The sequence below is a fragment of the Scyliorhinus canicula genome, chromosome 7 (assembly GCF_902713615.1).
Source record: "Scyliorhinus canicula chromosome 7, sScyCan1.1, whole genome shotgun sequence".
Lineage (NCBI taxonomy): Eukaryota > Metazoa > Chordata > Chondrichthyes > Carcharhiniformes > Scyliorhinidae > Scyliorhinus > Scyliorhinus canicula.
The window spans coordinates 181,643,832-181,663,788 of record NC_052152.1 but is presented as its reverse complement, the minus strand read 5'-3'; the positions used below and the strand labels follow the sequence as shown (position 1 = coordinate 181,663,788).

The 19,957-nt window shown below is 45.3% G+C and overlaps 1 protein-coding gene across 2 annotated transcripts in view; it reads left to right on the top strand.

Moving 5' to 3' along the window:
* Positions 1-19,957, top strand: part of ptprt (protein tyrosine phosphatase receptor type T) — a 1,581,811-nt gene that overhangs the window by 1,122,853 nt on the left and 439,001 nt on the right. For both annotated transcript variants that reach the window (XM_038803435.1, XM_038803434.1), the window contains one exon: positions 3,817-4,090. In XM_038803435.1, coding sequence (XP_038659363.1) covers positions 3,817-4,090 — 274 coding nt within the window. The remainder of the gene's footprint in view (positions 1-3,816; positions 4,091-19,957) is intronic.

Here is a 19,957-nt window from a genome sequence, read left to right as displayed (position 1 = left end):
GTAATTGATGTTTGCATCACCAGAGTGGGAAGTGCTTGAAAGGGCGGCACGGTAGCACAGCGGTTAACACGGCTGCCTCACAGCACCAGGACCCGGGTTCAATTCCGACCTTGGGTGACTGTCTGTGTGGAGTTTGCACATTCTCCCTGTGTCTGCGTGTGTTTACTCCGGATGCTCCGGATTCCTCCCATGGTCCAAAGATGTGCAGGTTCGGGCAATTGGCTAAATTGCACCTTAGTGCCCAAACGTTAGGTGGTGTTCCGGAGCGAGAGCAGGGGAAGGGCCTGGATAGCGTGCTCTTCTGGACGGTCAGTGTAGACTCAATGGGCAGAATGGCCTCCTTCTGCATTGTTGGGATTCTATGAATCGACCAGCAGAGTTATTGAATGCTGTTTTTCTTACCACATCCTCTCTCAGTGTTTTTATGATGAATTTGGTCTTCAGCGTTGTCCAAAATTTAAAAGTACAATGAGAAAAAATGAAAGGATATTATTCTTAATATGTTTTCCACCCTATTATTCCTGTGCAACTGCCAAAACTGCATCAATGCCTGCGCTCAGTTCAAGTTTACTAGAAAAGCTTCCCAGAGGCAGAAGGCCACGAAAGTTGCTATCATACAATTTAATATCTGACTAATTTCCTTGGAATATTGAAAAAAGTTTAGTTGAAACAAATTTGACAATACGGTATTCCCAGTTATGTTTGGCTTGCAAAACCTCTACACTTGGCGTACCTTCAAATAGTCACATAAAATTTCCATTTAAAATGTTTCTTTATGAAGGCAAATTCTGCCTTTGAATGCAAGAACAGTTGTCAAATTCGACTGAGTGTGCAGCACATAGAAGTTAGAATGTGGAAGTAAGCCATTTGACCCGAGTGTTTGTGTTCACTCTACTTGTTAACAAATCGCATATACCCACTCTATTCCCATGTCACCTTCACCCCTTTTCCTTCGTCCACCTATCCAATATAAACTTGAATCTTTCTGCCTCAAACACTAGCCTTGCAGTTGAATTCCACAGCCACGGAGTTTGCTATACTCTGCTGCCTTCTATTTTAAACAATTTCCATAAATAGTCTTTTGGCAATACAGAATTGCTGGAAAACAACATACTGTATGAGAAGATAATGGTGATTAGTAGAGGCATTACAATGGAGAATGCACCAGCTGATGGTGACTGACAATTAGCTGTCAAATAGTCGTTGAAATTTAAACCAGGCAGCTTGACTTTTTTTTTTCTCCTTTTTTATTCAAACAAGTACAGAAAATTAGAAATTTATTTTCAATGTTGGTATACTAATAATGCAGTTAGATAAAGGCAAAATATTTTGGAAGTATAAATATAGAACACTTCACAAATTTTAAGTGTCATCCTAGCGTAGGATTTTCTCTGTAACATTCTAATTTGCGCTACCAAAGTGAGCACATGACTATGATTATTCAAGACTTTGCACTGGGGAATGAACCAGCAAATGGCTGTCACTCATTTTGCTTAGCTGAGGCAGGTGCAATGTGTGTACGTGTTCTTTCTGTCTGCAAAGAACAGGGACTTGTGTATTTACATACGTAGCTTCCAGTGCACACAAATGCACCACACTGCGAGCCCACCTGACAATCTTAAATTGCTTATTAGCATAATTCTTACAACATTGAGGATTATATAGCAAATGCGCAATCGCAGAATCGCACCTAATGTTTTGCAAGCCTCCAAAGGTGTGCAGGTTAGAGGGATTGACCATGATAAATGTGCAGGGTTATGGGGATAGGGAAGGGCCTAGGTCAAGTGCTCTTTTGGAGGGCCGTGGCAGACTGGATGAACAAAATGGCCTCCTTCTTCGCTACAGGGATTCTGTAGGATTCTATGGTATCTAAGTAAGGGCTGGTTGTGTACAGTGTGTACCTTGCCTATTTCAAACAGTATCTCCATTCAACTGTTCACTTGCCAACCAAGCAGCACTCTCATCTCATACAGTATAAATATGTTGTTTTCCCTGATATTGGTATTTTCTTACGAATTATCCTGATGAGTGCAAGACGAAAAGCTTTGACAAAAAATGTATTTTATTTTCAACAATGCTTATTTCCATGAAGTTTGAATTGTAAGTTTTTATTAAGAATGTTGCATTGGCCACTTCCAATGGATTCCATGGAGTGAGTGGTCGCACATTTGGTGGCTCTTGCTCAAGGTGGAATTGTTTGGTCCTTTTCACCCGCTAGAGGGGTGTTTGTTGATGCAAAGTGCATGAACAGTGAGAGATAGGAATTCTCAAAGCTGAGGCTGTATCAGATGAGGAGTGTAGCGAGCAAGAGGCAGCAAGCTGGCCGGGAGGACTTTGGAAGTGCGACGGAGGGAAAGGTGACAAAGGATTCGGAGGAGTCATTGGCTGCCCAGTGGCCTACCGAGCAATTGGTGGATTTTTTGAAAGCCAAGTTCCAGCAGGAGAGGAAAGAGGCTGTGGAGGACCTGACTAAGGTGGAGGAGTCGATCAGGGCGGCTAATGAGAGAGTGGAGCAAAGGCTGGAGATGCAGGGTTCGGCACTCCCGAGGTAGAGGAGTCAGTGGTGGATCATGAGGCCCAGTTGGCCTCATTGGAGGCAGAGATGGTACTCATGGTGTAGGGCCAGAAACGATTAAGGGAGAAGGTGGACGACCTGGAGAATCACTCCAGGAGGCATAATCTCCAGATTGTTGGGCTACCTGAGGGGATTGTAGGAATGCAGGCCACAAAGTATGTGGTGAAGATGTTTGAGAAGCTGGTGGGGAGGGGGTATTTGACTAGCCTCCTGAGGTGGGTCAAGCACACAGGGAATTGAGGAGAAGGCTGAAGATGAGGTAGTAGCTGAGAGTGATGGTGGTGTGGTGGCATCATTTCTGGGCAAAGAGACTATTCTGAGGTGGGTGAAGGAGATGATAGAATGTACCAAGGAAAGAAACATGATTCTTATCTACTAGGACTTGGGTGTGGAGTTGGCTAAGCAGGTGGCTGAGTTCTACAGGGTCAAGGCAGCTCTGTACAAGAAAGGAGTGAGGTTTGGGGTGCTGTATCCGGCCCGTCTGTGCATCCCCCACCAGAATCAGGAATTTTATTTCAATGCGGCAGAAGGAGTGAGTAATTTTCTGAGAGACCATGGACTGGGAGGCTATCTTCACTCTTCAGACTGTCTCCTACAAGCAAGTATCACTAAGCCCCCACACCTCCTCTCTCCACCACCACTACCATCACCCTGCGACCAGGAGACTTGATGTGGCAGAGAAGATTGAAATCTAACAAAAAAATGAAATCGTGCAAAAATTTATATGCAAGGTTGAGAATTAAAATTAAAACTGCTGGGGTATAGAATCATAGAATCCCCACAGGGCAGAAGGAGGTTATTCGGCCCATCAAGACTGCACTGAACCATTCCGCCCTATACCCGTAACCTAACTTGCACATCCCTGAACACTAAGGGACAATTTAACATGGCCAATCCTCCTAACCTGCACATATTTGGACTGTGGGAGGGAACCGGAGCACCCTCAAGGAAACCCACGCAGTCCCAGGGAGAACGTGCAAAGTCCACACAGTCACCCAAAGCCGGAATTGAAGCCAGGTCTCTGGCGCTGTGAGGCAGCGATGCTAACCACTGTGCCACCAAGGAGGCTAAGTCAGCATGGACAGGGGCAATGTGAACACGGCTTCCATCTGCTTGGAACCAGAACTTCAGCTGTTGATTTGATATAGGGAACGGTAGTGTAATTTGGTACTTTATACTCAAACTAAACTTCCGCTTTCTTTAAAGTATTTTAAATGCAATTTTCTGTTGTTTTCTCACAGTGCCTATCAACTGGTCGTTAAGGAGGAACACTTACAAAAGTCTAGGAGGGCAGCAGATATGATTGAGTGCTATCCCGTCCCAGTGGGCTACAAGAATGCTTCTGTGCTTGATTCACTGCATTACACTGCTGCAGAGCTGAAACCTGTGAACCTTCCTATCACCCAGCCATTTACCGTTGGAGATAACAAAACATACAATGGCTACTGGAACCCACCACTTTCCCCACTGAAAAGCTACAGCATATACTTTCAAGCACTCAGCAAAGCTAATGGGGTAGGTACTGTTTGAGACTGAAAGAGATTTCCAAAAATAAAAATGCACATTTCACACATCTTAATATTTTGGAATATAGTTTACTGTCCACAGGAGTCTTCCCCCCCCCCCCCCCCCCCCCCACCCACCCAAAAAAGAGAAAATGGTAAACTTTGAAATTTTGAGAAATATTTTAAATTATTTTGTGACCTGCTTACAAATCTTTTCTTGGCCATGATACCAGCATTTTGTGCAAAATGTAGGGCAGTTATCTGTAAATTAGTTTAACCCGTTAGCCGTTGAATGAGGTAAATGTCCCTTTAAAAATGCCTAATCAGACAATGAATAAAATGGATATATGGCAGAACTTAACAGAGATTGTACTTCTTCAATCATGAACATCGATTTTTTCTTTAATGCCATGGTTTTCATGAAGTAAATGGACAATTTTGTGACTAATTTTCATCTCCACTTCCCGAGTGATTACCTGGCAGCCAGCTAATCGCCTGCCCATTGTACAAGCAGCCTGATTTTCCTCTCGCTGAAGTCAATGGGGTGAAAATCGGAAGAATCAAAGGCAGGCAGGCAATTCATTCTGCCGGATTACTGCCTGGTAGTGAAGGTAACAATTACTGCCTTTGTCATAAAGAACAATGAACAAAAGCTTTCATACAGTAAAGGAAAATGTCAGACAAAAAGTGCAAAATGAATTGACACCAAGACAAATTTTCTTTTTTGACTCATTCACAGTATGTAAGCATTTCTATCATTGCCAGTGTTTCATGTCCACCCCTTAACTGTCCTTTGGAGGTCTGTGTTGAGCCAACGTCTTTAGCCATAACGATCCGTGTGATGTTGATGCACCCACAGTACTGTTGAAAGGGGAATTTAAGGATTCTGACCAAGTGAGTGAATGATGATATGTTTCCAAGTCAGGATGGTGTGTGAATTGGAAAGGAGTTGCAGGTGGCAGTGTTCCCATGCACCTGTTGCTCTTATCCTTCGAGGTGGTGTAAGCTTCAGAGGTGCTGTTGAAGGAGCCTTGCAAAGTTGTTGCAGTGCAACTTGTATTCTGTGTACACTGTCGCTGTCGGGTGGGATTTACCGGCTGTTTATGCTAGCAGGATATTCTGGTCCGATGACTTTCCCGGCGATCAGGGCTGCTGTCACCAGAAATTCCGTTGACAATGGTGGGTCGGTAAATCCCACTGGGGGACTGCCTTCTCCGCCAAAAAACATACGCCGGGTTGGTCATAAATCCCGGCGATAGTGTGCTAGCGGTGTAGGGAAGGAATGTTTATGGTGTACTGATCAAGTGCGTAATATTCCATCGCATTCCTGACTTACATTTAAAGATGGTGGAATAGCTTTGGGGAGTCATGAGATGAGTTACTCACTGTAGAATACCCTCTTCTAAGCTGTGCTCTTTGGCACACCAATCACAGAATTATTAAGACGCAGAAGGAGGCCATTTAGCCCATCGCGTCTGCACCAGCTCTCCAAACAAGCATGACTTGTGTCAATCCTCTCCCTTTTCTCCATACCCTTACATATTGTTCCTATACAAGTAATCATCTAATGCCCTCTTGAATGGTTTGATTGAACCTGCCTCCACCGCACTCCGAGTAGTGAAAATCAGACCCAAACCACTCATGTGAAAATGTTTTTTCCTTTCATCAATTGCTTACTCACATCATAGAATCCCTACCAGTGCACAGTGAGGCCATTTGGCCCATCGAGTTTGCCCCGACCCTCTGAAAGAGTACTCCATGTGAGCTCACTCCCCTGCCCTATCCCAATAACCCTTAATATAACCTACACATATTTTTGACACTACGGAGTAATTTAGCATAGCCAGTCCACCTAACCTGCCACAACTTTGGACTGTGGGAGGAAACCGAAGCCACCGTGCTGACCCATGATATCAGGATGTGATGGTGGAAGAAGTCAGCAATGGTAATGCTGTTCAATGCCAAGGGGAAGTAGTTAGACCCCCTCTCGTTGGTCATTGCTTGGCACTTGTATTAGTTTTGAATGTTACTTGGCTCATTTCAGCCCAAACCTAAATGTTGTGTAGGATTTGCTGCATGCGGGGACAAACTGCTTCATTATCTGAGGAATTGTGAATGGAACCGAACACTGCTCATATCAGTCTATTTCCCAAGTTCATGATCGAGGGGGGAAAGTTATTCATGAAGCAGCTAAAGATGGTTGAGCTGAGAACACTGCCCTGAGCAACTCCAGCAATGATGTCCTGCAGCTGAAAGATTCACCTCCAACACCATTTTCCTTTGTGCTAGGTATATCTCCAGCCACTGGAAAGCTTGCCCCCTAATTTATATGGCTTCAATTTTCAAATAGTGCCTTAATGTCAGGGGCAGATGACATTACCCATCTTTGGAACAAGCTTGGCAGATACATCTTTCAGGACTTGGCCAGTTTAGTCAGCAGTGTTGCTGCCAAAACATAGTTTGTGAAAGACTTTGAGGTTCCTCCACCCTCCCCACAATATATTCTGTGCCCTTGCTGCCCTCATTGCCTCTCCAAGTGGTGTTCAACATGGAGGGCCACAGATGCTGAGGGACGGTGATAGGGTGGTAATCAGCAGGTTTCCTTGTCCATGTTTGACCCGATGCCATGAGACTCCCATGAGCTCCAGATTCAAGTTGACGACTCCGAGGACAACTCCCTCCGAGCTATAAACTATACTGCCACCACCTCTAATGGGTCTGTCCTGCCTGGTATAACCCAGGATGACAGCAGAAAAGCCTGAGCTACTGACTGAAACTGACTGGCTGTGACTTACCTAGCCAGTAGAACAGTTTTCCCAATTTTGGCACAGGTCCCCAGATTTTGAGGAAGAATTGCAAGGTTTGACTGGTCTTGCTGTGCCTTTATCATGGCTGGTGCCTGAGTCGATTTTTGTTTCGTGGTTTGCTAGGCCATTTCAAAGGACAGTTAAGAGTCAGCCACATTGCTGTGGATGTGGAGCCATATGGAGTAAAGACAACAGATTTCCTTTCCAAATTGTCATCATCTCACCATCCCTGTCAGTTAATGGCTGGCAAAATGAATGGGATGGACTAATCTCTGTGTCTAAATTCCTGACTTTCTGTCTTTCTTCGTCTGGCTGAAAGTACTAATTTGTAACTGGGTGACAATCCAGTTATTTACCTGGTAACGTCATCGCTATGGTCACCATCATCAATATTTCCTTTTTATTCCGAACTATTTTATTTATTAGCTGAGTTTAAATTCCCTAACTGCTATGGTGAGATTTGAACTCGTATTTCCAGATCATTAGTCTAGACAACTGGATTTCTAGTCTCGTAACATAATCACTGGGATGGGAATTAGGCAAAAGGGAAACTCATCAAAATGAATTCTTTCACCTTCGATATTTTGTCCCCTGTGATGTGTTATGTACCACTTGTTATTTCTATAGTTAATGGACTCAGCAGGGCACCAATTTGTAACTTTAATGTGCAAATATGCTGGAAATTAATGTATTCTTATCTTCCTTTGTGCTGTGTTATAAATTGTATGTGTTTTTTGTGTTTCTAAAGAAGTGATTGCCCATTCTGGAAAATGAAAAACAATTTTTGTTGTCTGCTTCTGAGAGTAAATTCACCAATCAAGCGTTTCTATTAAGGAATCCTGCTTGACGGAAGCATGGGTTTGACAATCAGAGTTACAGTGTTATAGCCCTGTCTCCAACCTCTGCTCATTTCAAGTCTGGCTCACCGCAGGAAACATATTCTGTGAATTTATCCTCTAGTTTTGACGTTTATCAATTGCACGTTAAGTGAGGTTCGCCACTGTACAGGAGGTTTATGCCAGTCTGACCAGCTGCACAGACTATAATTCCATCCTTTCAGAATCCACACCTTGGCTTACTTCCAGGAATACTGCTCACTTGTCATCATTTCACCATCCCTGTCAGTTAATGGCTGGCAAAATGAATGGGATGGACTAATCTCTGTGTCTAAATTTCTGACTTTCTGTCTTGCTTCGTCTGGCCGAAAGTACTAATTTGTAAGCTTTATGCCATTGTTCCTCAATTACAACTTTTGCAGAACACTTGTTAAAAAAAATGTCTGTGGGGTGTGGACAATGCTGGCAAGACTGTATTTGTTATCCATGGCTAGATGATGGCATAGAAAGTAATGATCCAAATTTGTGTTTGATACAAAGTTAGGTGCATTGTAGACAAACAAAGATAAGCAAACAAGCGAATAAATGCACATGAAATTAAGGACGAATCATAGAATCCCTACAGCGCAGAAGGAGGTTATTTGGTCCATCAACTCTACCCGGAGGAAACCCACGCAGACACGGGGAGACTCCACACAGGCACTCACCCGAAGCCAGAATTGAACCCAGGTCCCTGCTGCTGTGAGGCAGCAGTAGTAACCACTGTGCCACCACTGAACTGAGGGAACGTATGGAACAAAGAGTTAAAGTAGAACTGTTTGCAATTCTAGCACTAGCTGGAATTTATACGAGATCCCACCAGAAGGAAGGGCCAGGAAATCCAACCTATTATATATGATGTTCATTCATATTTATTGGTCCTACAAGATAGACAGCAGAAAACTACACTGAGGTTTGTGACATTCACAAAACAAGATGGCTGTCCAATAGAACATTAAGTCAAACAAAAGAGTGAACTCCTCCCAGCACAGAAATAGCAAGTGAAAATGCTGGGAATTAAAAAAACACTAGCTGATCTTTAGTTGCAAATAACTGGACACCATCCAATTACCTAACATTTAGGAACATAGGAACAGGAGTAGACCATTCAGCCCATCAAGCCTGTCCCGCCATTCATTGAGATCGTGGTTGATCTGTGGCCTAATTCCATATGCCTGCCTCTGGCCCAAATCCCTTAATGTCTTTGCTTAACAAAAGCCTATCAATCTCAGATTCAAACTTAACAACTGGTCAAGCTTCAAATGCTGTGGGAGGGAGTTCAATACCTCTACCATCCTAATGTCACTCCTGATATAGCAGTACATTTACTCCTACTGTTTTTCAATCTTTTGTGCTGGTTTTGTTGAATCCATGGTTCAACAGTATGTATGTTTTTTTTTCCAGCAATGACACTAAACAGGCTTCACAGTGAGAACAATCATGCTGTATGTGTGCCTCAGTAATGGGAAACAATGAAATGAAATGAAAATCGCTTATTGTCACGAGTAGGCTTCAATGAAGTTACTGTGAAAAGCCCCTAGTCGCCACATTCCGGCGCCTGTTAGGGGAGGCTGGTACGGGAATTGAACCGTGCTGCTGGCCTGCCTTGGTCTGCTTTCAAAGCCAGCAATTTAGCCCAGTGTGCTAAACCAGCCCCTTCCAGAGAGTGTGTGTGGGGGGGGGGGGGTTCAAATTGTCCTGAGCAGAATTGTAAAACGGGCACAATTGTGTCAGCTGCCTGCTTCACACGCCACCTGATCCTCTTCCCCAATGAACTGGATGGAGGTTCACTTGAAAAGCAAGTTGCCTCAAGCATAAAGCAGGTCCTCTGTGCAATACAGCTCAATTTGCCCTGCGGTTTGAATTGAATGTTACCATCAAAAGGCTCGAGGGCCTTTGTAGGTTGGGGGGGGGGGGGGGGGGGGGGGGGTGGGGGGGAGCGGATTGACAGAAGTCATTGGGGTCAACATGAGCTGAGAGCTGGATCAGTGGGTGGGGGTCAGGTGTGATATGGACTCTGTATGTGGATCGTCATGTGGATGTTGGAATGACGCTTGTACAAAAAGGGGTCATGTGCGGGATTGCGGGGAGTTCTCCCGGAGACACATAGCATGGAAGAGCTGCTCAGTTACTGTTAAAAAAACATATATTGTTGTTCGGCCCTGGTCATCAGTTATTGCAACCCAATAATTCTACACCCTTGCCATATCCAAAAAACTCACCTCGGATAATAGTCCACAATTTGCGAAAGACCTCTTCTGGAAATTCACTGCCTGACAATGGAATCTCCCATATCGGCAGCTCCACTCGTCACCCTCAAGCTAACGGGGGTGGCTGAGTGAGCGGTCAGAACCAACAAAAACCCTGATGCCAAATATCCCGATTGGAATTCAGAACTGATGCACTATCGAGCCACAACTCTAGCGAATGTATTCTCTCCAGTTGAATTGCACATGGGCCGAAGTCTAAAGCCACATGTTCCTCTACTGCCTATGAACCTAATTCTATCTCTGCTTACCACAAGCGGATGAGAAATAGGGACATGGGCTTCCATGAGAAACAACTGTGGTACAATTTCAGACACAGGACCAAAATCGTATCACCCTTAACTCCAGGCTAGACAATTGATGGTCGTAAGGCAGAAGGTGACATCCTTACCAGAAATGAGCACCCATGTTCATTCCTGGCCCAGACACCGTGTGATACTTTCTGACGCAATAGGAGAACCCTCATTTCACTGGTGCCCACCAGACCACATGCCCTTGATTCCACACGATGAGGGATGAAGACCCTAATAATACTTTGAGCATCTTGGGAAGTGCTGGCCCATCTGACCTGCTTCCAGACCTCTGGGCCCCCCTAGGGTGTGAGGGACTCATTGCAGACTGGCAGCACTCAGTGGAGATGTACCTGCTCAGTAACCCAATGTGTACACATTGTATATCGTCTGAATAAATTTGTTTTGAATAACTACCTGAATCAGCATACAGTCCCTAGCACTTCCATCAAACACTCCTGTGTTCCGCACACCATTTTGTTACAATGGTTATGTTGCCTCTTAATCTCTTCCACAAAAGCGAACAAATTAACATTACAGATGAGGTTGAGTGACTTTTACAAATTCCACTCTCCTTATCTGAGAAAATATTCTTGATGAAGGCATGCTTACACAGCACATCCCAGACCCAGCAGAAGCTATTCAACTCATCACGCGCTGGTCCCACATATAGCCCGGGATGCTGAGGTGTATAGGTGGCGTGAACTCTCCTTCTCATAGACAATGTTGGCAGAGAGGTTCAAGGCATCATCCACCTGCTGAATTCAGTCCTCCCTCAGATTAATGGGAAATGTTTTGGAGGATTGGATTTTGTTTTCAATGGATATTGCATACCACCTGAAGCATTGAGCAGTGAAATCGCCCCTTACATAATAATAATAATCTTTATTGTCACAAGTAGATTTACATTAACACTGCAATTAAGTTACTGTGAAAATCCCCAAGTCGCCACATTCCGGCGCCTGTCCAGGTACACAGAGGGAGAATTCAGAATGTCCAATTCACCTAACAAGCACGTCTTTCGGGACTTGTGGGAGGAAACTGGAGCATCCGGAGGAAACCCATGCAGACATGGGGAGAACGTGCAGACTCCGTGCAGACAGTAACCCACGCTGGGAATCCAACCTGGGACCCTGGAGCTGTGAAGCAACAGTGTTAACCATTGTGCTACTGTGCCACCCTACACATATCTGCCTTCAAGGCATTGTAGTGGCCTGCTTCCACTTCTCATTTACCAAATTGTTCCTCATTGGATGCTGCCCTTCTTGTCTATCTACCTCCAGCAGGTCTCAATTACTTGGGATACTTCGTCGGAGCACATTGCAGTGATCTTACTGACCGACCAAGACATCTGAACTTTTGCTTAGTAGCCTGACAGTGAATTCACTGAACCTTCTAGTGATGCCATGGCTTTCATTATAAATGCTCTGTTCCAGTATAATGGGGTTGCAAAGAGATGGCATAAGCCGTATAAGAAAGTTATAGGCTTAAGCATCTGTCTACAAATAATTCTGGCAGATTGAAAAACTGAGAGGACAGTTGGCTGTGTAAGAAGAAAGCATCGTGCTAGCTGCCTGTATATCAGGTACAGAGTTGCCTTTTATGATCACTATAAAGCAGCACATTCATAATTGACAAAATCTCCTGTCTCTCCTTGAAGTTCCTTGATGGCAACAAGTGTGGAATATGCTATCCTGTACCAAGAGAAGGGAACCATTTTTGTGAATCCCAAGGCTCTCTGGCTCGCTCATTTTGACCCTTGACTTCAATTGGAAAGGATATATCTTAGTTTATGTTGACAAATAATGTATCAATCACCTTCATGATTCACTTGTAGACCACTGATGATGAGACGTCTGAGATTTTCCTGGCAGCATAGTGGAATGATCCTGAGACAATGAGATTGAGGGCTGCAGTCAGATGGGTGAGATTCTCCGCAAATGTGTAGAATCGTAAAGGCTGCCGTGGGACAGGCCGTGACCCACGGCAGCCTTCAGGCTCACTTCCGGGGCCGATTCTCCCCCCCAGGCGGGGCTAGGAGCCCGGCCCCGCGCATCACGGTGGCTGACGCGGCCTTGACGACGCCAACCCGTGCATGCGCAGTTGGCGTCTTTTCCCTCAGTCGCCTCGCAAAACGTGGTGGCTTGATCTTGCGGGGCGGCGGAGGGAAAAGAGTGCGTCCGTTACGGATGCACGGCCCGCGATCAGTGGGCACGCCAATCGGGCCCCAAACAGGCATCTGGCACCCGTTTCATGACGGCAGCAAGCAGGTGTATTTGCGGCCGTGTTGAAACGGGCGTGAAGGCCCGGCCGCTAACCATTTGTTGCACTGCTTCTAAAGCCATTATGCTCACTTGCTGCATTAGAATTTTGACATATGTTCCACATGCAATTGACGCATGAAACAACGTACTCCATGACGTATATCGCTGAGTGCAGAGTTTTTAAAAAATAAATTTAGAGTACCCAATTCATTTTTTCTAATTAAGGGGGAAATTTAGCATGGCCAATCCACGTAGCCTGCACATCTTTGGGCTGTGGGGGCGAAACCCACGCAGACACGGGTGAATGTGCAAACTCCACATGGACAGTGACCCAGAGCCGCGATCGAACCTGGGACCTCGGCACCGTGAGGCAGCAGGGTGAACCAACTGTGCCACCATGCTGCTCGAGTGCAGTGTTCTAAGTAAGCCTGCTTTAAAAGCCAGTGATTTAGCCCTGTGCTAAACATGTAGCAGAAATTGAATTTACTATCATGGGCGAAATTCACCCCTACCCGATAGTAGCGGAGTGGCGCCAACCACTCCGGTGTCGGGCCTCCCCAAAGGTGCGGAATTCTCCGCACCTTTAGGGGCTAGGCCCGCGCCGGAGTGGCTCCCGCTCCGCCAACTGGCGCCAACGGCCTTTGGCACTATGCCGATCGGCGTCGGGGCTGGCCGAAAGGCCTTCGCCGGTCGGCGTGGGTCCGCGCATGCGCCAGAGCGTCAGCGGCCGCTGACGTCACCACCGGCGCATGCGCGGTGGAGAGGGTCTCTTCTGCCTCCGCCATGGTGGAGGCCATGGCGGCAGTGGAAGAAAAAGAGTGCCCCCAGGGCACAGGCCTGCCCGCCGATTGGTGGGCCCCGATCGCGGGCCAGGCCACTGTGGGGGCACCCCTCTGTGGTCCGATCACCCCGCGCCCCCCCCCCAGGACCCCGGGGGCCCGCTCGCGCTGCCAATCCCGCTGGCACAGAGGTGGTTTAAACCACGTTGGCGGGAGAGGCCTGACAGCGGCGGGACTTCAGCCCATCGCGAGCCGGAGAATCGCCACGGGGAGCACGGCGATTGGCGCGGGGGGCCCGCCAACCGGCGAGGCGTGATTCCCACCCTCGCCGATTCCCGGGTGGCAGAGAATTCCGGCCACGGCAGGGGCGGGATTTACGGCGGCGCCGGGCGATTCCCCGACCCTGCGAGGTGTCAGACAATTCCGCCCATGTTCTTACCATCCAACAAAATCGTTCTCAGGCTCACTGGCCTCTGCTGGCACATGCTACTGACAGCAGCTTGTTTGTTTCTGCATGGAACTGGAGTACATGGTAACTGAAATATCCTCTGCCGGACCTACGGGGCGAGAATGCTTATCCACCCCATGCTCCTTGTGGAGTACGAGCTCCTCCGCTAGGGGGTGGAGTTTCTCAATTTAAAAAATTTTTTTTTTTTATAAATTTAGATTACCAAATTATTTTTTCCAATTAAGGGGCAATTTAGCGTGGCCAATCCACCTACTCTGCACATTTTTGGGTTGTGGGGGCGAAACCCATGCAAACACGGGGAAAATGTGCAAACTCCACACGGACAGTGACCCAGAGCCGGGATTCGAACCCGGGTCCTCAGCGCCGTGAGGCGGTTGTGCTAACCACTAGGCCACCGTGCTGCCCGAGTTTCTCAATTAACCTCTGGATAAAAGGTCGGCCAGCAAGGCACATTATACAAATATACAGCATGTGAAGAGTTAATGTTATGTTAAAACTAACCACTAGGGGGAGTTAAGGGACAGTACTATAAATTGCACTGACACTTAGATTTCTGGGAGAAAGTGAGCTGGAGAGGGTAGATTAGAGTTAGAGGAGACTGGAGTAGAGTGCATTGTAGAGCTAGTAAGATAGAGTACAATTGCAGTTAGGTAATAGAGATAGCGTTAGTGAGTGTTGTTTAATAATATACTTGTTTACCATAGGAATAAGTATTGAACTCTAAATCAAGTAATGTAAATAAAATTAGGTAAGTTCATGAAAAGAATTTCATGTGAACACTACGCTTTCCATCCTGAAGTCAACCTCACAAAGATTGCCACAGGCACTAACCAGAATAGGAACTTGGTGGGTATCTATCGGGTAGTATACGTTTCACTTGCTTAAATCCAATTTTGTTTCTCATTTTACTCGGTGTGGACTCCTCGTGTCCTCATTAAAGTAACTTAAGAATTGTACATTCTTTGTTCTAAAAGATATTGGGCCAGATATTTCCATCCAATTGTGCATAGAAATTGGCCGAGGTCGGGGGAATTGGCGTCGAAATTGCCTAATTTTAAGCGCGATTTTTACTCAGCGCAACAAAGTTTCAGAGATCTATTCCAGCCACTTTAAGATAATTGCGCAAGGAAGAGGTTGTGCCCGTAAGACTGGTCACGCTGCTGGGCAAATCAGTCACCATTGGGAGTTTCCACTAATTGTGTTCGCTTGTAGGTCTTCAGAGTGGCTTTAAATACCAAGCAGGTCCTTTTCAGCCCAAGGTGATAAAAAGGTACATTTCGAAGAGCTGTGAATGAATCTAACCACTGTACCCCGATATAGCTAGAAAATTGTGTTGTATCCTTTTTAAAAGTCATTTTCGGTAACGACCAGGTCACTCACGGGTGCTGTGGATTGACACTGATTAAAATGCTCATTTTTTTTTTTACGATAATCCCGTTTTCAGCAGGCGGCTCCCACTATTAAACATAACAAAGAATATGTTTCGGACTTTCTTTCGAAATTCCTTTTCAAAACACTGCCTGGTTCATGGCAGATTTTGTGTTTGATGCATTTGAATGGAAACTCAAGGGGAGAAGTAATTTTTCAAAACTGGCACAATTTTAGGTGCAATTTGCACCCTTTGTGCCAATTGTGCCCAAAGCGGAAGCTGCACCACATGGTCTTTGTACATGATTTCTATTCATAAAATTGTTTGAACTGTGTCAGACTTCACAGGCAGGGAAGCAGAGAGTAATCCACAGTAATGAGAATGTGATGTCAGAGATGCAGGATAATAGTGGAGCTGAAACATCGGGGATGGAAAATGACAGGAAAATATGAATATTTAGATTGAAACCTGTGAATATGTGGGAGCTGGGTGTGATTTACTACTGTACTCTAATTTGATGGTATCGCATCAAATTCAAATTAAGTTTAAGTTATCTACATTTATCAAAAACGAATGGATCTCCCATTGCATGACTCAAGTTAAGATGGATGACATGGCAGCTCATATTAATACAACTGTTGTTAAAAGAAATCTATACATTTGCTGGGAAGGAATGGTTGTATTTGACCTGGCTTGTCGCTTTGAGGTCAGTTTGTCGAAAAATTGTTTCTACAGGGTAGTCCGTAGTTAATTGGAAGTCAATTGCTATTGGCGAGGGACAATTGTGCGTTAGATATCTGTAAATTTCACGTTCCAGGTTAGAACAAGCCAGCATGAAATAATTCTTCCCCCCATCCTTTCTCTTCCTATACCTTTGGCAGTTTAAAATGTGTGGGATGGGAGTGAGGGTTTTCTTTCCAGGCAGGGGTAGGGCACTAATCGTCTGACAGTTGTAATGCATCATTGCATCAGTTACAGGCCCATTTCTGCTGATATATAACCCACTGGAATCTCAGAGCAGGCCACCAACAACTCGCCACTTACAAATTAGAACCTTATGTCATGCACTTTGACAAGTTGAAATGAGCATTGAGTGACCACAACAGAGATCAATACAGGGGCTGGTTTAGCACAGTGGGCTAAACAACTGGCTTGTAATACAGAACAAGGCCAGCAGCACAGGTTCAATTCCCGTACCAGCCTCCCCGAACGGGTGCCGGAATGTGGCGACTAGGGGCTTTTCACAGTAACTTCATTGAAGCCTACTTGTGGCAATAAGCGATTATTATTGTTGTTATTATTATTATTATTAAAGGCCCCGCTGTAGGTCATTCAGACAGAGAGGCTCGAAATCTCCCACCTTGCCCGTGGCTGGGATTCTCCAATCCCGCTGCAGTGAATGAAATTTTGGCTGAGCGCCAAATTCTCCGTTTTCGTTGGCAGAGATGGCGAAGTGTACTCGGATCAGAGAATCCCGGCCATCATTTCTCAAATATATAATCAAAAGTTTTGTTAATGATTTTCATGGGGGCCATGCCCATTTCAAGTTAATTTTTGTTGGTAACTGTTCATTCTGGGGACACAAAACACTTTCCACCGGCTGCCAGTTCCCCTATGCTCCCTGGGATCGCTCCACTGTCTGCCTGACTTTGTGGATCTGCTGTCTTAATCTTTCCCCATACCCTCTGATCATCTAGTTGTCTGTCAGCACTCTTTGTTGGTGAGAAGCTAGAGAGTATAAACGCAAACTGCTCATGTCCAGGACCATAAACATTTAGATTTCCTACCCTGGACCATTTAGATAGTAGCATCCAGTGCCATATTGAAAAGAGCACAACAACCTGGGAGTGGGAGGTTTGCATCTTCATGATGGACCTTGGACCAGGAGGAGAATAGAAACAAACTAAGGTCTTCCACCTGCCCCTCTAACCCATGCAGAATCTCCATTAGGATGGAGGGCAGGCTACGGTTGAACTTTGTTCTAACATTTCAATGTCAATTACAGGAAATTAGGCCAAAGGTCCACATCACTATAGCCTGATTTTGCATATTTGTTGTCATGCATTGAGTTAATTTGCCAATTGAATCCAAATTAATGTCATAAATTTCGAAGCTAGGTCCTTTAAATACGTTCATTCGGAAGATATCAGTTCAAAACATGGATAAGGTTTTGAAAGATTTTATTAGGAAATACTTTTCACTTCAATGCAGAAAAACTGACTGGACAACAGCACATCCTAGTGTTAGGAGGACTGAAAGATAAGTATGTTACTATGTTCACTTTGCATAATGTAGGTTACTGGCAGTTAAATATGTTAACCTCCTGTTACTCTGGAGTGAGAGAAGCCCATTACATCAAGGAACATCTTACAGTACTCCTGTCACTGTAACTAATCGCTTCCTAAGTGATTCCAGGGCTTTCACCCTCATCACCCCCAATGTTAAAATGACCTTTTCCTAGTTAGAATCTGTGCCCCCTTGTCCTACACACAAATTATTTTAAAGTAGTATTTTGCATTGTTCACTATCATGTATGAATGGTTATTTGTCAGATTCCCTATCTTTATCAGCAGAAAATACCCAGGTGCCCCTATTTGTTCTCAATAAGCAGAATTTTGACACTATTGTCAGCATCCTGGCTCTTCTTTACATTGTCTTCATCAAGTTAATATCTTCCTTGTTTCTCAACAAAAAGAACCAAACACAGCTCAAGGTGTAGTCTTCTCAGAGAATTGCAGTTTATTCACAATCTCTCCCATTATTGACTGTGTAGTTCAACATGCTATCCAACAACTGGGGGAAAGGACTCTAGATGCATCTTTAGTGGTGTGGGCATTCACCTTGCGTGTTTAAAGTGGGACGGTAAGCTTTGTGGTCACTTGTGGATCCCATCAAATGGGATCAAAGGCTAGTTTATCAGTGCTAGTGTATCCAATTGTTTTAGGTTTTTCATTTGGAAGGACAGACATATTGGTGGGGAGGAGCTGAAGAATCATATTGAACACCACTTGGAAGGTGGCCATTATGCAGAATCTACTCTGGGCGGGGGACTTCGGTATCCATCACCAAGAGTGGCTCAGTAGTACCACCACAGACTGAGCTTCTGCAGGATTACAGGGGCAGATGGGAGAACTTAATTTGTTTCTATTCACTTCCTGGTCCAAGATCCATCATTAAGATGCCAGCCTCCCAGCTATTTCCTAGAATAGTTGCAATATATGTTATTCAGATAAATACACTTAGGGCTGAATTGCCAAAAGCACATATATTTAGGATGGCACAGTGGTTAGCACAGCTGCCTCCCAGCGCCAGCGAACCGGGTTCAATTCCAGCTTTGGTGACTATCTGTGTTGAGTTTGTACTTTCCCCCCCCTGTCTGTGTGGGTTTCCAGCGGGTGCACCGGTTTCCTCCCACAGTCCAGGTGGCTTGGCCATTCTAAATTGTCCCTTAGTGTTCAAAAAGATTAGGTGGGGTTACTGGCTTCCAGGGAGAGGATGGGGGTTCGGGTAGGGGGGCAGCGTGGGCCGAGGTAGGGTGCTCTTTCCGAAGGGCGGTGCCGACTCGATGGGCTGAATGGCCTCCTTCTGTACTGTAGGGATTCTATGATTTGTTGCATGTGCATTCAATTCATTCATTCATATTTAATTCATTCATTCGACCCACCATTGATCTCCACAATAAAGGATTTATAAGCATGTTTCAAAGATAGTAACTTATCTCTTCCTGCATTGCTATGGACAGGTTCATGTCTAAAAATTCAAAATATGATCTATGGAACATTTAATGTTTTTCCTAGGTCGACAGCAAGACAACATATACACAATACAATTTCCTGTTTATAGGCTCTGCCCAGCGCAGAAAGTAGCAGCCACAAGCTGCATATTGGAAATTGTAATTTGCCAGTGTGAGACTGGTGCATTCACGGAATCATAGGCCAGTATATCCTGGCCCTGTGGTGCGGGACCCGCTGCAGGAGATTTGACAGCCCAGGCACAAGTCTATTTACTTTCAATGTAACCGGACAATTCCAGTGGAACCAGACGATTCCGGCGGCGGGCGGGGTCAGGAAGCCCGACCTAGTCTTCCACCTAGTAGACCTCCAGCATTGAAGATGAAAAAGGTCCGAATAAATAGACCTAGAGTGGGTAGAAGACCAGTGATACATTGTAAAGATTTCAAGCATTCAAAAGCAATGAGTTGGGGAACTTTATTTTGCAAAAATAAGGATATAAGAACATAAGAACTAGGAGCAGGAGTAGGCCATCTGGCCCCTGGAGCCTGCTCCGCCATTCAATGAGATCATGGCTGATCTTCTGTGGACTCAGCTCCACTTTCCTGCCCGAACACCATAACCCTTAATCCCTTTATTCTTCAAAAAACTATCTATCTTTACCTTAAAAACATTTAATGAAGGAGCCTCAACTGCTTAATTGGGCAAGGAATTCCATAGATTCACAACCCTTTGGGTGAAGAAGTTCCTCCTAAACTCAGTCCTAAATCTATTTCCCCTTATTTTGAGGCTATGCCCCCTAGTTCTGCTTTCACCCGCCAGCGGAAACAACCTGCCCGTATCTATCCGATCTATTCCCTTCATAATTTTATATGTTTCTAAATGAACCCCCCCCCCCCCCCTCATCCTTCTAAATTCCAACGAGTACAGTCCCAGTCTACTCAACCTCTCCTCATAATCCAACCCCTTCAGCTCTGGGATTAACCTAGTGAATCTCCTCTGCACACCCTCCAGCGCCAGTACGTC